General features: G+C 53.2%; 2 protein-coding genes across 3 annotated transcripts in view; one reads left to right on the plus strand and one right to left on the minus strand.

The window, feature by feature from the left end:
- Rhbdf1 (rhomboid 5 homolog 1) overlaps positions 1 to 7,528 on the plus strand; it is a 12,552-nt gene extending 5,024 nt beyond the window's left edge. The window contains exons 2-18 of one of the 2 annotated variants that reach the window (XM_055604769.1): positions 1,093 to 1,233; positions 1,303 to 1,433; positions 2,247 to 2,460; positions 2,748 to 2,957; positions 3,048 to 3,170; positions 3,243 to 3,400; positions 3,836 to 4,093; positions 4,175 to 4,286; positions 4,425 to 4,499; positions 4,587 to 4,748; positions 5,352 to 5,452; positions 5,584 to 5,647; positions 5,945 to 6,039; positions 6,250 to 6,325; positions 6,400 to 6,500; positions 6,608 to 6,761; positions 6,890 to 7,528. In XM_055604769.1, the coding sequence (XP_055460744.1) occupies positions 1,117 to 1,233; positions 1,303 to 1,433; positions 2,247 to 2,460; positions 2,748 to 2,957; positions 3,048 to 3,170; positions 3,243 to 3,400; positions 3,836 to 4,093; positions 4,175 to 4,286; positions 4,425 to 4,499; positions 4,587 to 4,748; positions 5,352 to 5,452; positions 5,584 to 5,647; positions 5,945 to 6,039; positions 6,250 to 6,325; positions 6,400 to 6,500; positions 6,608 to 6,761; positions 6,890 to 7,309 (2,571 nt within the window). In that variant the 5' untranslated portion in view covers positions 1,093 to 1,116 and the 3' untranslated portion in view covers positions 7,310 to 7,528. The remainder of the gene's footprint in view (positions 1 to 1,092; positions 1,234 to 1,302; positions 1,434 to 2,246; positions 2,461 to 2,747; positions 2,958 to 3,047; positions 3,171 to 3,242; positions 3,401 to 3,835; positions 4,094 to 4,174; positions 4,287 to 4,424; positions 4,500 to 4,586; positions 4,749 to 5,351; positions 5,453 to 5,583; positions 5,648 to 5,944; positions 6,040 to 6,249; positions 6,326 to 6,399; positions 6,501 to 6,607; positions 6,762 to 6,889) is intronic. The other variant, XM_055604770.1, reaches the window with a different exon arrangement.
- A 559-nt stretch (positions 7,529 to 8,087) lies between these two features.
- Positions 8,088 to 11,306, minus strand: Snrnp25 (small nuclear ribonucleoprotein U11/U12 subunit 25). The gene is made up of 5 exons (XM_055604670.1): positions 11,103 to 11,306; positions 10,176 to 10,266; positions 9,240 to 9,345; positions 8,613 to 8,687; positions 8,088 to 8,367 (listed from the first exon to the last, which is right to left on the minus strand). Exons 1-5 carry the CDS (start codon positions 11,142 to 11,144, stop codon positions 8,310 to 8,312), a joined length of 372 nt encoding a protein of 123 aa, XP_055460645.1. The 5' UTR covers positions 11,145 to 11,306; the 3' UTR covers positions 8,088 to 8,309.
- Between the last annotated feature and the right edge of the window lie 4,726 nt (positions 11,307 to 16,032).

Consider the following 16,032-nt stretch of genomic DNA (forward strand, 5'->3'; position numbering starts at 1 on the left):
GAATTTACAGAGGCCTGCCTTTGCCTACCAAGGGCTGGGATTAAAGGAGTGCCTCACCCATGCCAGGCAAATATATGAATTAATTATAATTAATAATTTATAGTTATAAATATATATATTAATCAGAGGCCTGAGGACAACTTTATGGATTCCGTTTTCTTTTCCATAAAATTGAACTCAGGCTTGCATGGCAAACAAGCACTTTTCTCTTTGGAGGTGTCCGGAGGGCTTCTGTGTGCTAGGCTTAGGGTCTTAAAAGTATTGAGGGTGCCTTCCCCAACCTGTCCCTGCCTCACTGTCATTTTTGGCAGTTGGCGCCACCTCGTGGCCATTCATTGTAGTTTTGTTTTGTTTTAGACAGGGTTTCACTGTGTAGCCCTGGCTGGCCTGGAGTCCACTGTGTAGACCGGGCTGGCCTCGAACTCACAGAGATCTGCCTGCTTCTGCCTCCTTAGTTCTGGGATTATCCAGCACCAGGGGATTTCTCTTTGTAAAGTTCTCTGCACAAAGGAGCCTGGTGCCCTAGCTGTTGCTCTGAAGCCCCTCAGGAAGCCATCTCTTTCTCTAAACGTGGGGGGCCTCCTGCGTCATCGATTGTCACAAACCCCAGGGTGTGAAGTGGCGGTCATGGTGGTTAGGATGGCCTGAGATGGACGGTCTGGAGCTCACAGATTTGGGCCCACCGCTCTGTTCGTGCATAGCCTCACATGCCACGCTGTGCTGTTTTCACTTGCTTCTCGCTGTCAGGGAATCCTCGATACCCCTGCCAACCACTTGGAATTTGTTTTCTGCCCAACACGCCGAGCGTTTCCGTATTTGTAGGGGCGTCACTCCCAGGCTGTAAGCTTCAAGAGGGCGGAAGTCCTCTACCAGCATGTGCTCATGGTAGGTGCGCGCAGGGTTGTGCCATCGATTCCTGTTGTCGGAGGACTTGTCTGTGGTGAGATCAGGCACAGAGCGTGCCAGCACAGGGCAGGAGCTGTGAGCACCTCTGTTGGGTTTGCCACGCTTCTAGGTTTGGGCCCATCGTGTCCTTGGAGACTTTTCAGGGCTGTCACTCAGCCTAATCCTCCCCACCCCCCAAACCTCCAGGCCTGTCTCACTGCACCTGGAACCATGAGCGAAGCCCGAAGAGACAGCACCAGCAGTCTGCAGCGCAAGAAGCCCCCATGGCTCAAGCTGGACATCCCGGCTGTGGTGCCCCCCGCAGCGGAAGAGCCCAGCTTCCTGCAGGTAGGATCTGGCCAGCGGGGGGTTGGGGAACTCCCTGGGCAGGCTCCTCACCACGACTCTGTTGTCTAGCCCCTGCGGCGGCAGGCTTTCTTGCGGAGCGTGAGTATGCCTGCTGAGACAGCCCGCGTCCCGTCGCCCCACCACGAGCCCCGGCGACTGGTGCTGCAGCGGCAGACATCCATCACACAGACCATACGCAGGTACCACGCTGTCCTGGCTGTTTCACAGGCCGGGGCTAGGGAGGGACCCTAGAGGTAGGCATACAGAATCCCTTTAGGTACTTGGGATGGGAATGGGGCAAAGGTCCCTTGTCTCTCGGCTTTCTCCTGTATCTTAATTTCAACAAAACTTCATCATCCTTTATCATGATTCTGGGGACCCACGGCAGGTACTCCGTCTGCCTCTCTGTTCCTTGGGCATGCGCTCTCCCTTCTCTCCACCCTAACACTCTGGCTCCTCACAGCCGACAGGTACGCTTTGGGCGTGTGCATACTCTGCCTCTCTTGGGGCCCCGGGCTGCTCACAAGGCCCTCCCCCAGCGACAGTCTCTCTCTTGGTCCCTGCTCAGGTACCTCCTGCAGGTCTTGAGTGTGTTGGTGTTTTTTAGCATGTGCATGCTCTGTAGCCTCTTGGAGCTGCTGGGGTGCTTGACATTCCTTGGCTGCTCATGCAGGGGCTGGCTATGTTTTTATTTGCATGTCCAAACACCATGGCTGCCCTATAGCTCCGTCTGCTGAGTTGTGTAGTACCCTATGGTGGTGGTGGCTGCCTGAGGCCAAGGTCTCTCTCTGGACTCAGGCTTGGATTAGGGCCTATGGAAACCTTCTACTGACAGGCATGTGAAATGCTCTAGTGGGAAATGGGGTAGCCAGAGTTGCAACTCCCCTGTCGTGTCCTTGGAGAGACTGGAGGCTTGCCGCAGGCCCACTACCTCCGTTGGCCTGTGAGGCTCCTTGACTGGAGTAGGGGGACAGGAGATATGGCTTTCCCTTGCTGAGTCCTTCTCATGCCAGGGGGACAGCAGACTGGTTTGGAGTGAGCAAGGACAGTGACAGCACCCAGAAATGGCAGCGCAAGAGCATCCGTCACTGCAGCCAGCGGTATGGGAAGCTAAAGCCGCAGGTCATCCGGGAGCTGGACCTGCCCAGCCAGGACAACGTGTCACTGACCAGCACCGAGACGCCTCCTCCACTCTATGTGGGGCCATGCCAGCTGGGCATGCAGAAGGTATGCTGCTGCCTCCTCCGGGCTCCTCCTTCTGCTCCTCTAGCTTGGGAGAGGGTGTGGGGAGAGGCCTGAAGAGGGGGTGGATCCCTCCAGCTCTGTGGGTGGGAAAGCAGCCACCCAGCTAGGAGGAAAAGAGTCATAGGATACTACAAGTTCAGACTCTGGATAGCAGATTTCAAGGGGAGAGGGACCCCTCTAGGCGCTGTGGATGAAAGTGATGCTTAGGTTGTAGGCAGTATTTACAGTCTTCATGGAAGGCTGACCTAGCATCCTCTTGACCCCACCAGATCATAGATCCTCTGGCCCGTGGCCGGGCCTTCCGCATGGCCGATGACACTGCCGATGGCCTGAGTGCCCCCCACACTCCTGTCACACCTGGTGCCGCCTCCCTCTGCTCCTTCTCCAGCTCCCGCTCAGGTTTTAACCGGCTCCCTCGGCGACGCAAACGAGAATCGGTGGCCAAGATGAGCTTCCGGGCAGCTGCAGCCCTGGTGAAGGTAAGGGCAGGGGGCCAAGGTTGAGGTTGTGGGGGGGGAAGCTTAGGCCACCCCGACTTCCAGGTCCTAGGCTCACCTCCTTGTCCTCAGGGCCGGTCTATTAGGGATGGCACTTTACGAAGGGGACAGCGCCGAAGCTTTACTCCCGCCAGCTTCCTGGAGGAAGACATGGTGGACTTCCCGGACGAGTTGGATACATCTTTCTTTGCCCGGGTAAGAAGAGCCTGGGGTGTCGCCCCATCCCCCTTGTCTCTGGATCCACCCTGACCTCACGTATTTGCTCAGGAAGGTGTCCTCCATGAGGAGCTGTCGACGTACCCAGATGAGGTGTTTGAGTCCCCATCAGAGGCGGCGCTCAAGGACTGGGAGAAAGCTCCGGAGCAGGCCGACCTCACGGGTGGGGCCCTGGACCGCAGTGAGCTTGAGCGAAGCCACCTGATGCTGTGAGTACAGCTGGTGGTTGAGGCGTCCAGAGGGTGAATCTGCCCCGTGGGGAGCAGCTGGGCCCGTAGGTACAAGGCTCATAGCTCGGACTGACTGGAGAACTGAAAATAACAGCTTGACCACTGTGGGTGTGAGGGCCAAGGGGTAGGCACAACCCTAGACTTTGATGCCCACCTACAGAAATTCCAGAGCCCAGGGCCTAGAGTCTAGATGGGAGGAAGACCGTGGCCTAGTTAACACTGACGAGATAAAGAGCCTGAGCCTTGAGCTCCCAGGGGCAAGCTGGTGAGGAGGAGAGTAAAGAGGAAGGACTCGCTGGGTGTCTTCACCCCTAGGAGGGCAGGAGAGCCACTGAGCAGTGCCCTGGTTCTGCCCAAGAGGGAAGGCAAGTGTGTAGGTTCTAGGCAGGCGGTGAACATGTTGGCTCCCTATAGGCCCCTGGAGCGAGGCTGGCGGAAGCAGAAGGAGGGCGGCTCGCTAGCCCCGCAGCCCAAGGTGCGGCTCCGCCAGGAGGTGGTCAGCACGGCTGGGCCCAGGAGGGGTCAGCGAATCGCTGTGCCGGTGCGCAAGCTCTTCGCCAGGGAGAAGCGGCCCTACGGTCTGGGGATGGTGGGACGGCTCACCAACCGCACCTACCGGAAACGTATTGACAGCTACGTCAAGCGGCAGATCGAGGACATGGATGACCACAGGTAGGCCTTTTTGCCGTAGAGGCCGGGCTGGGATTAGGAGTCTGAGTCAGAGACGCTCCTGATCTCACCTCTGTCCCACAGGCCCTTCTTCACCTACTGGCTCACCTTCGTGCACTCACTGGTCACCATTCTGGCTGTGTGCATCTACGGAATTGCGCCTGTGGGCTTCTCACAGCATGAGACGGTGGACTCGGTGAGCGCCGAGGCTCTCCCTGGGCCCCGAGGCTCTCCCTGGGCCCCGAGGCTCTCCCTGGGCCCGCACAACTGGAGTCTAGACTCTGGGAGGACGGAGCCCCGCAGGTTGGTTCTGACCTTACTCCCTACCTCCCAGGTACTTCGGAAGCGGGGCGTCTATGAGAACGTCAAATACGTCCAGCAGGAGAACTTCTGGATCGGCCCCAGCTCGGTGAGGGCGGGCTGGAGGTGGAGCCTGGAGGTGCCCCGTGGGTCCCGGGCTGGGCCGAGGCACAGCTTCTGTTTCCCCTCTTCACAGGAGGCCCTCATTCACTTGGGCGCGAAGTTTTCACCCTGCATGCGCCAGGACCCACAGGTGCACAGCTTCATCCTTGCTGCCCGGGAGCGCGAAAAGCACTCGGCTTGCTGTGTCCGCAATGACCGGTCTGGCTGCGTGCAGACGTCAAAGGAGGAGTGCTCGGTTGGTGTCCTCCCACTCTGCCTGCGCTGCCCACTCCTCGCTCTGGCTCTCGGCAGTCCGCGGCGCCTCGCTAGGTCCCTCTCACCCTTGCACCTCACTCCCAGTTCTCGTGGAAGATGCTCACTTGACTTTCACGTGGTCTTGGTCTGGGCCTGCTCTTTCAGCACCTGCTTGCATCGTTTCTCGTGTAGCTATTGCCTTATTTTCCTCCACCCATTGAAAGCTGGGCGTGATGATGTGGGGCCCGTAAGCCACCAGTGGTTAGAAAGCTGATGTCAGATGGTTAAGTTCCGGGCCAGCCTGGGCTACTTTTTTGATGGTCTCAAAAGAAAACGAGAAAGAAAAATGCAAAAGCCTCATTGGAACTTTGGTGCTAGAACTGATGCCATTTCCCCACTTCAGGACAGACACTGTCTCTATGCCTCTGCTATGCCCTTGGGCACCTTGTAATACTGCTTCCTGTGTTTCCGGGGTTTAACCGAACAGCCGTGTGGAGTCAGGAGGCAGTCCCCGGGCCTTGCCTTTGATTCCTGGCTGAGCCAGCACACTGCTCTGAACTGAGTGGAGGGTGGGATCTGACTAGGGCTGACTGTGTCCCCACAGTCTACGCTGGCAGTGTGGGTGAAGTGGCCCATCCATCCCAGCGCCCCAGACCTTGCAGGCAACAAGAGACAGTTTGGTTCCGTCTGCCACCAGGACCCCAGGTGAGGACTATTGATTACCCTCTTAAAATGCCTTTGGCTTTGTCTATCTGACCGGTATAGAGGATCCCCTGTTTTGAGCAGAAGGGTGACGACACCATGGGACAAGGGCTCTAACCATTGGGCTCCTACAGGGTGTGTGACGAGCCTTCCTCCGAGGATCCCCACGAGTGGCCAGAAGATATCACCAAGTGGCCGGTGAGCTGGGGTTGCCCTAGCCTTTGCCCAGCCTGTCGGACAAGCTTGCCTCTGTGAGCAGGGAGTCAGGGCAAGAGCACTAGGTGAAGACCCGAGAGGTCACGTAGCGCTCTAGTTTACAGATGGCTCAGCTCAGACTCTGGGTGTGACCTACTTGGGTCACGGGAGGGCTGGTTTCCATCTGAGTCTTACCTTTGTCTTGGTTCCCAATAAGGGTATTAGGCCAAGAGGTGTGTGTGTGTGTGTGTGTGTGTGTGTCAAACGATCCTGACATACTTGTTTTTCTTTCTTACCCAGATCTGCACCAAAAACAGTGCCGGGAACCACACTAACCACCCCCACATGGACTGCGTCATAACAGGCCGGCCCTGCTGCATCGGCACCAAAGGCAGGTGGGTGCGCACGTGCAGCTGGCTTCCGGCCGCGCTCTTCCCCCTCACCAAAGCCTGCCATAACCTGATTCCAGCAACAGGGAGTGAGACTGGGCCGGTGAACGTGGGTGGGACTGAAATCTGGCGTGGGTAGCGTGCGGCACCCGTAGGACCTGAGCAGCCTCCGTCTACAAGGCTGAGCAGCCTCCAACCCCTGGCGTGACCCTCTAGGTGTGAGATCACCTCCCGGGAGTACTGCGACTTCATGAGGGGTTACTTCCACGAGGAGGCCACGCTCTGCTCTCAGGTAGGCCTCGGGGGCCACGCCCCTCCCCACCCCTCCCCGCCCACCGTGAAGGCTGACCCGACCGCTCTGCGCAGGTGCACTGCATGGACGACGTCTGTGGCCTCCTGCCCTTCCTCAACCCTGAGGTGCCTGACCAGTTCTACCGCCTGTGGCTGTCCCTCTTCCTGCACGCTGGGCAAGTGGGACCGGGGGTCCGGGCGGGTGGCCTCATTCCCCAGGAGCGGCCGGCTCGAGGCGAAAGAGAAGCCACCTTCTCTGCTGAGCGCCCCTCACTGCCCACAGGATCCTGCATTGTTTGGTATCCGTCTGCTTCCAGATGACAGTCCTGCGGGACCTGGAGAAGCTGGCAGGCTGGCACCGCATAGCCATCATCTACCTGCTGAGCGGGGTCACCGGCAATCTAGCAAGTGCCATCTTCCTGCCATACCGGGCAGAGGTGAGATGGCTTCCCAGGGCGGGGAGCCTGTGAGTGTGCCCGCGGCTGGCATGACCCCATCTCACTGGGGTGGGGGTGGGGAGGCGGTGCGGCTCCACCAGCTCACAGCCTCCAACCCCCATCACCAGGTAGGTCCAGCCGGCTCGCAGTTTGGTATCCTGGCCTGCCTGTTCGTGGAGCTGTTCCAGAGCTGGCAGATCCTGGCCCGGCCCTGGCGGGCCTTCTTCAAGCTCCTGGCCGTGGTGCTCTTCCTCTTTGCCTTTGGGCTGCTGCCCTGGATCGACAACTTCGCTCACATCTCCGGCTTCGTCAGCGGCCTCTTCCTGTCCTTCGCCTTCCTGCCGTACATCAGCTTTGGCAAGTTTGACCTGTACCGCAAGCGCTGCCAGATCATCGTGTTCCAGGCAGTCTTCCTGGGCCTGCTGGCCGGCCTGGTGGTCCTCTTCTACTTCTACCCGGTCCGCTGTGAATGGTGCGAGTTTCTCACCTGCATCCCTTTCACCGACAAGTTCTGTGAGAAGTATGAACTGGACGCCCAGCTCCACTGAACCAGCTGGGGACACCCTAGGCCGCCCTGGCCTCCCAGGGCAGAATGGACGGTGCTTCCTGAACACTGACCTCTTGTGCCTTGCTCGCTCCTGTTGAACCCTTACACTGCCGGACATTTATTACATGAGTTCCCATGATAACCTTCTAACTAGTCCCCTGACGACCACCTCATGTGGCCAATAAATGGACTGGGAGCGTTTTAGCTGCCACTAACTTGACCAGGGTTGTCACGGCTTTGCTGATTTCTGGCTGGGGTCGTGGGGAGAGGCCTTGGACACACAATTCCCTAAGTCAGCAGGGATGGGACCCTTCTGGCAAACCTGTCTCCAAAAATATTTACATTACGATTTGTAACAATAGCATAATTACAGTTACGAGGTTTCAACGAAAATATGATTTCATGGTTGGGGTCACTGCAAGGGGTCGCAGCCTCGGGAAGGTTGAGAACCACTGCCCTGAGTCAGTGACATCACCGGCTTTCACCTCTCTGTGAAGTGTTGCAGGGAGGCGGGTAGCCGGTGTCAGGACATGGACCTTGGGGTATGCTGCTGGCTCCCCACAGTGGGGAGCATCTTGTACCCCTGTAACTCATTCCTCACCATGCTGTCTCCAGCTTGTGTTTCCTCCTTGCTGTGAGGCCATGGCAAGAGGGGTGAGTAGTGTGGTCCCAGGGATGACTTCAGGGCTCCTCAACACCAGCCTCTGCCCTCCCCTCCCTCTGATGTGGGCCAGATGCATCTCACCCACACGGAGTACTACTGCTTTCTGATATTTACAAGATACAAAGCAACAGGTTTATTCTGTAGGCCAGGCCCACAGCCACATAGACAATACAAGGGAGAAGAATTTTCTGTGTCCTGAGAGTCCCAGGGCTTGCTCGAGCTCCATCTGGGCATTCCAGCGACGCAGCTACCCCCAACACCCCATCCTGTGAGGATAAGTGGAGGGCGGCATCTTGCTGCCGTAGGTTAGATTGTAGGTTACATCACCGTCTGGGGTTCACTTCTGCCTGAGCTTCTTGATAAAGGAAACCTCATCTCGATTCCGGATGCCATAACTGAAAAACATAGAAAGGTGACAGTGCCTGACCTAAAAGAAGGGTCATCGGGCTGAGGAGGGATCGAGGACAATCAAGTGAGGATGGCCATAACAGGCTGCTGTGAGTACAGCAGGGCTGCTTCTCTGCCTTTAGGAAATGCCCACCAAACGGTCAGTCCGGCCAAGGACCCTCTCCCCACAGCGCTCTGGTGCAGCACGGGGCGCCGACGGGCCACAGATCTACAGCTCAGGATGTAGACTTACTCTCTGAGCTTCTTCCTGTCCTCTGTGAGCTTCTCCCCAGCCGAGATCAGGTGGTATGTCCGCCACACGTAGGACCTGCAAGGAGGGGACTCAGGTGACGGGAGCAGCAGGGGTGACAGGAATGCAGCCTGTGGCTCTCGGAGAGCTCTGTTCCCCTTCTGCACATTCTCCCTGCACGACGATTGTGGCAGGCCCAAGGCAGTTGCAGGAAGTGCCGAACACATCTTGCTATTGAAAGAGGGGACAATACTAAGAGATTTCAGGTAACAGGATACTGGATCCAAAGAACGAACCAGGACCAAAAGCTCCAGCAAACTGAGGAGGTGGGAAGGGGCCTCTGGCAGGTACACACCATCTATAATTGGGGAAACATTAAGGTGCCAGGTGTTTCCAGGTGAAGCTACGCAGCAGTGTGGGCAGGGTGACGTCAGTGAGAGGGTATTCGTAGAAAGGACAACTGGGGCAGGGCTCTCCAACACAGAATTGCCCAGCCTGAAGGCTCTCACGACAGCATCATTACTCGGTCCTGGAGCACCGGTGGTGTCAACACGAGGAGCTGAAAGTCGCTTCCCCAGAGCCCCGCACGACCCCGGGGGTGACATGGAGAAAGCACCCTGCCTCACTCACCAGCTGATGTGCTGAATGCCTCCTTCCCGCTCCTGCTTGAGCTGCACGTACCTCTGGATAGCCTTCTTCAGGTCCAGGACCGTGGCGTTCTGGACGACGACCACAGCTGTAGCCATGGGCACACATGGGAGAAGATCCATGTGGGTATCCACACACAAAGCCCCAGGCAATGTGGGGGAAATCCAGGGCTCTGCTCTGCTGGGCAGGGTGGCTGTGTGGCTGTCCCAGCAGAGCCAGGCATGGTATGAGTTTCTCGCTGACTAGCTCTCTGATGATACCTTGCTGATGTGAAAGCTCAGACTTAAAAGAGAGAAGGATGGGGGCTGGAGAGATGGCTCAGTGGTTAAGAGCACTGCCTGCTCTTCCAAAGGACCCCGAGTTCAATTCCCAGCACCTACATGGCAGCTTACAACTGTCCATTTCCAAGGCATCGGACACATTCATACTAATGCACATAAGATAAAATGAAATAAGTTACTTTAAAAAAAGAGAAGGATGGTTGTGGCTTGAATGAGCCCCACAGGCTCATATCCTTGAATGTTTGGTCCTTGGTGGAACTGTTTGGGAAGGATTAGGAGGTGTGGCCTTATTAGAAGAGGTGTGTCACTAGGGGTAAGCTTTGAGGTCTCAAAAACCCATACCACTGCAATTAGATCTCCTTCTGTCTCATGCCTGTGGATCTGGATGTAAGCTCTCAGCTACTGCTCCAGGACCATGTTGGCCTGCCTGCCAGCATGCTCCCTGACATGACTGTCATAGACCCTAGCCCTCTGGAACTGTAATCCCCAACAAACATTTACTTTGTCTCTAGCCATGATGGTCATGGACCCTAGCCCTCAGGAACCATAAGCTCCCCCAAACATTTCTTTTATAAGTTGCCCCGATCGCAGCATCTCTTTACGGCAAGAGAAAAGTAACTAAGACAATGGTACTTACGCATTACCTCTCCATCCATCTTGCATACTCGGACAGTCATTGCTTGGCCATATTCCAGTGCGATCTGGGAGTTGACCTCTTCTAAAGTAACCTAGGAAAGACCAAAGGGTGGTGGTGATGCCAACTCTTTTAACAGCCCAACAATAACAAAGGAAACCAAGCTGACAGTGCCCCGGATGTGCTGTTCTGTATTTTGAAGGGCAAAGCTGAGGGGTTCTTGCCTACTACGTTAGAATTTCCAATTAAAAAGTCCCCCAAGGGAGCAAAGGAATAGGCAGAGAGGTGGGGCTGCACAGGAGAAGAACACTGGCCCTGGCAATTCTGAGACTCCTATATCAAGAGGCTCCAGGCCAGGGCCTCAGGATTAGGTTGAGGCAGGGCAGGGTGCAAAATTTATCAGCTACCAAACCCCAGTGATGATAAAATGTTTTTTGTTTGTTTTGAGGCGGGGCCTCACTATGTTACCCTGGCTGGTCTTGCCTCAGCCCCCTGAGATTAAAGGTGTGTGCCATCACGCCCGGTCACACAAGACATGTTTTAATAAAACACTGAGGGAAGTTTGAGAAAATTGAGAAAGTGGTTTAACTGCGTGATGAAGCACGTATTTAGCACTCGAAAGGCTACAGGTTTGGTCTCCAGTTCCATGCGCACACAGATGTTCAATAAAAACACCACTGATTGGCAAGGTTAAAAAAAAAAACATTAAAGAAAGACTACACCCACGCACACTGAAGCTTGAGGCAAATGGAAAAGACTAGTCACGCTGATCTTCAGTTAAAATCTTAGTATTTGTTCAATCCTAACTTTTCACGCCCGAGAGGGAGTGTTTTGGGGCTCCTCATCCTAAGCTTCCCGCTTATGCGCAGAAGCGTATTTCGCTGTTGGGGCCTCGAGCGCCCACCTACACCGCAGAGCCCTGTCGCGCACCTGGATGGGAAGGTCGCAGAGCAGCGGGTCTTGCACCACCATGGCGAGACCTTCCTGGAACACGTCCACAGCCTCGGAATGCGGCAATGTCTCCTCATCATCCTCATCGTCCTCAGGCACCTCCGGCCGACACTCAGTCTCCGGGTCCTCCAGGGCTGCCAGCTACCTGTCGAATCTTGCTTTTCCCGCACTCCTCCGGCCGGATCTGCCTTCCAAGGAAGGCAGAAGGCGCGTGCGCAGCGACTGGGCCCCGCCCAGGCGAGGCCGCTCAGCCACTGGTGCGCTGCGTGATGTTAGTAACCAATGAGATGAGCGAGTCCGCGGGGGAGGCTGGGAGGGGGCAGACTGCAGGCTGTTGGCCGGATAGGGTAGGTCACCGCCGTGGTGCGGATGGCGGGAGCTGCTTGCGCTCAGGGAAGGCCAACGCTGTGATTGCCTCGCGCGAGACACTGCTCCCCATGCACAGCATCACCCACAAGGCGACGCTGGGAGGTGGGCGTCTCCTGCCTGGAGCCAGCTGTTGCCGCTGCTGTGCTGATTCCCCTTGCCAGGTCTCAGTTCCCGCCGTGCAGAGCGGCCGTGCCGTGGGCTGATCTCCGTTACTCGTGTTCTTCCTTTACACCATCAGTTCCTGTAACCACTGCTCTTACCCTGGCGTGCAGGCATCGATGAGGGCTTTTTCTTTTTGCCCCGTCACTTTCTCTTGGATAGCTTTAGTCATTCGTCTCATTTTTTAAAATCTTACTGTGCATGGGTGTTTTACCTGCATGTATTTCTTTGGGACACTATGAGTGTGCAGTGCCCACAGAGGTCAAAAGACGGTGTCAGTTCCCCCAGGACTGGAGTTACAGACGGTTGTGAACCATCATGGGGAGGGGGGTGGGGCTAGGAATTGAACCTAGGTCCACTGGAAGAGCAGCCAGAGCTAACTGCTGAGCCATCTCTCTTCTCTCTCTCTCTCTCTCTCTCTCTCTCTCTCTCTCTCTCTAATGATGGTTACCTTGTTTAAAACTCCATCCCTTGTGCCGGGCCTGTTGTGCACTTGTAGAGACTGAGGCATTAAGAACCGTTCAAAGCCCACCAGAGTTGCACAGCAGAGATAAAAAAGAAAGTAACACAAACGGGTTACACAGTGAGAAAGGAAACAAACAGAAAGTCTATGGAGCAGATTAATTTGGCCCTAAGAAAGCACAGTTCATTTTTGTTTGAGATGTCTTCTCTCAAATGTACTTTTTCAGGCAATTTTTGGCTTTATTATTTGTGTCAAGTTTTCTAACTTTACCAGCAGAAAAGGCAAGGCAGATCTCAAGATGATTGGTCTCTTTCCTTTTCCATGTTTTCCTTTCTAGGCCGCCATTATTTCCATGTCCGTCCATCCTACCTCATATCTATATCTGTATCTCCATAGCTCCACATCCACACATATTTGTGAAGCAGAGTCAATATCAGTTACTAAGGCTTGTAAATATTTATCGCTAGGCTTGCCTTTTGGGGCTCTAAAAGACTAAGCATTAAAGGCACTCTGACCTATTTTAAGGGTAGAGGAGTGTGTTTATGACTATACTGGAAGAGTTATTGTGTTATGGGTTCACAAATAACAGCACACTGACCACTCAAACACCAGACTCAGACTGATGGTCAAGTTTATTGAATGCTGAACAGAAATTGACCGGTCAGGGGCACAGTCTCAGGAGCCAGACTGTGAAGTTGGTCACTTCCTAAGGCAGGTTTTTTTTTAATATGAAAAACCGTAACCAGGTGAACAGGCACAGGAATCAAGGAGGGCAGCATTGCATCGTTTTGACTAGCTAAACATTTTGAATCTCGGTTGCTAGACAAAGCACTTTAAGCTGATTGGCTGGGATATAGGCTTGGGGACTTTCCAGTTCCCTACTGTTTTGGTAGAAAGGAACATAGCAGGATGTTTTGGCTTTTTTTTTTGTTTTTGTTTTTGTTCTTTTGAGACAGGGTTTCTCTGTGTAGTCTTGGCTGTTCTGGACTCGCTTTGTAGACCAGGTTGGCCTTGAACTCACAGAGATCTGCCTGCCTCTGCCTCTCCAAGTGCTGGAATTACAGGCATGCACAGCATCTGGTAATGTGGTCTTAACTCTAATAGAACACACATTTATCTTTAACTCAAGTAGAACGTGAATGTATCATGTATTGTTTTATTCTAAGCAGCAAGAATTGAACTATACCTTGTTCTCAGGCATGTAGGGCCTGAGAACTTGAACTTAATTTTACCTTATAGTCAAAATGAAGACTTGGAGGCAAAATGGCTTCTGATATGCTTAAGGTGACAGCAGGTGTAAACAGAGAAGCGACAGTTATTCTAAGAACTGAAATAGGTCTCAACGGAGGGACTATAGAGTTTAAGCGGGTTACAACAATTGTGAACTTGTCTTCACTTGGAAATTAAGCATGACGTAAGGATATGTGTGTGGGTGTCAAATTGACAAGGGGTGAACTTGTCAATGATTAATATTGATTGCTAACTTAACTGGACAGAGAATCAGCCAGGAGACCAGTATCTGGTGTATCTCTGAGGGATTATTTTGATTGGGTCAACCTCTGGGCATGCCTGTGATGGATTTGCTTAAGTCTGATACCTTAACTACTTTGCCATTCTGGTATCTGAGATTTTCTTGATTACATTAATTGAAACGGGAAGACTGAGCCACACCTTCTGGTGGCAGCTTAGCTATTAACATAAAGCTGTCTGAGAGGAAAGATTTTGCCTTTCACCCACTTGCTTCTGTGCTTTGCCGGTGAGTTTGTCTACTCTGTTGCTCTCACTGCTCCTGCGCTCCTCCCCTGACACTGGAAGCCAGCTTCTTCAGCTTCCAACACAGACTGAAGATAAGTGGTTCTCCAGGAATTCTCATGGTCTTTATCACCAGCTTAGAACTGCCAAGGCACCCAGCCTTGACCACTGAGCACCTCTCAGGTTCTCAGCCTCTCCAGGGTGGAGGCAGCCGTTGTTGGAACACTCGACTGCATTGGGGAGACCAATCCATCCCCCTTCAATGTGTATCAGTTCTGTTGGTTCTGTTCTTCTAGAGTCACTGGGTGATACAGATAGGCATGCGTCTTTTTAACATAAAAATTCCATTATGTATCAGGCAATGGACAGTAGAAGAGGAAATGAAGGAGATGAAGACATGATACAGATTCATTTGATCAACAAATCGAGGGCGCAAATGACTTTGCTCATTCCTCTAAGTATTGAGGTTTCAAGAAGGAACAAACCAGTGATGATAATGATGATAATAATAATAATTAGTAAAAACAACAACAAATGTATTCCTCACAGAAGGTTTAGATCAAAACTCAAGAAGGTCTATTTTAGCTAGTGCTTCATGTATGATTTATTTTTCTCAACCCCTTCCTTCTTAGTTTTGGGACAGAGTCTCATGTAGCCTGGGCTGGCCATAAACTCACTATGTGGAGGGGAATGATACTGCACTGACTGAGACTCTGGAGTCTGGCTCCCACATGCTAGCGTTACAGGCATGAATACGTAAAGAATTATTTTACATATATGAATGCTCTATCTGTAGGTCACTTGCACTCCAGAAGAGGGCATCAGATTCCAGTATAGATGATTGTGAGCCACCATGTGGTTGTTGGGAATTGAAGTCAGAACCTCTGGAAGAGCAGACAGTGCTCTTAACCACTGAGCCATCTCTCCAGGCCTGTTCATAGTTTTGAAGGCTGAAAACTTCGTCCTTGAGTTGGGAGCAGCTGAAGCCTCTCTGGGCTGTTTTCTCTGGCCGGGCTGCTGGGAGTTTGTTGGCTTGCTCACTTTTAGTCCAGGGACATTCAGACATTTAGTAGAGCTAGCTGCAGAATTTTGGGCTCCCTTCTCTGACTTTTTTTTCCCCCCTCGGATTTCCTTCTTGCATAACCCGTGTAGACCATGCGGTCTTCACTACTGGGGTGACTGTATGGATGGCATGGTCTGCTGTCCTGTGTGTGTGTGTCTGGCATGCACGCACAGCATATGTGCCCAAGGCACCAATACCCAGGGGTCTGCTATCTTAAGGCAGTAAATTCTGGCTTAAAAGGTTGGAGATGGAAAAAGAGGGCAGTTCTTACAGGATACCAGAGAAGGATGCCTCAAGGAAACAGAAAGCCTGTGTTTGTAACATGTGTTGGGGACAACACATCTGATGAAGATTAGACATTGAAGAAAATGTTTGTCCTCTGGCAACCGTGGAGCTGGTTGTCACTGAAGCCTTTGGCTCCGTCTCTCCACAAGGCCTGGAGTCTCAGACTTCAGAAAGTATCGTCTCCGTCTTATCCAAATGTCTTTCAAGGTTTTACGACATGTCACACATACAAGTAAACAGGTGCTCACACATATGTACACTCAGCTATAAATACCCTGATATGTGACCTGCTTTGGTCCCCAAAGAGCATACAGTGGTAAATAAATTCATGAGAAGGTGCTTCATTTGATTCAGTATCAAGGAAGTACAAAATAAAAACAACACTGAAATATCTTTGCTTATCAGCCTTGCAAAGATGAATGGCTGATAACGAAGGCTGGCAGGGTAGCTCAGTGGCAGAGCACTTGCCCAGCCTGTACCTCGTCCTGGTTGCCATAAAGCAGCTTGCAACAAACCTGGCGAGGTTTTCACCTAGCTGAGCTGGTCAGGCTAGGTGCTTCTCACAGCAACATCGACAACAGAAGGTGGAGCAGTCAATTTTTTAAAATTACAATTTTTAAATTTTTGTTTCATGTGCCAGCCCTGGTGTGTGTGTGTGTGTGTGTGTGTGTGTGTGTGTGTGTGTGTGTATAAACTGGCATAAATGCTTATGGGTGCATCAGTCCTCCTGGGCAGCAGCCTTTCTCCTGGCTCATCTCCGATTACTCTTGGTGTGGATATGCATGGCAGGACCACAAAATTTTAATGCGCTAGGCTGG

This window comes from Psammomys obesus, unplaced genomic scaffold (assembly GCF_907164565.1).
Source record: "Psammomys obesus unplaced genomic scaffold, mPsaObe1.curated_primary_1811, whole genome shotgun sequence".
In the NCBI taxonomy this organism is placed as follows: Eukaryota; Metazoa; Chordata; class Mammalia; order Rodentia; family Muridae; genus Psammomys; species Psammomys obesus.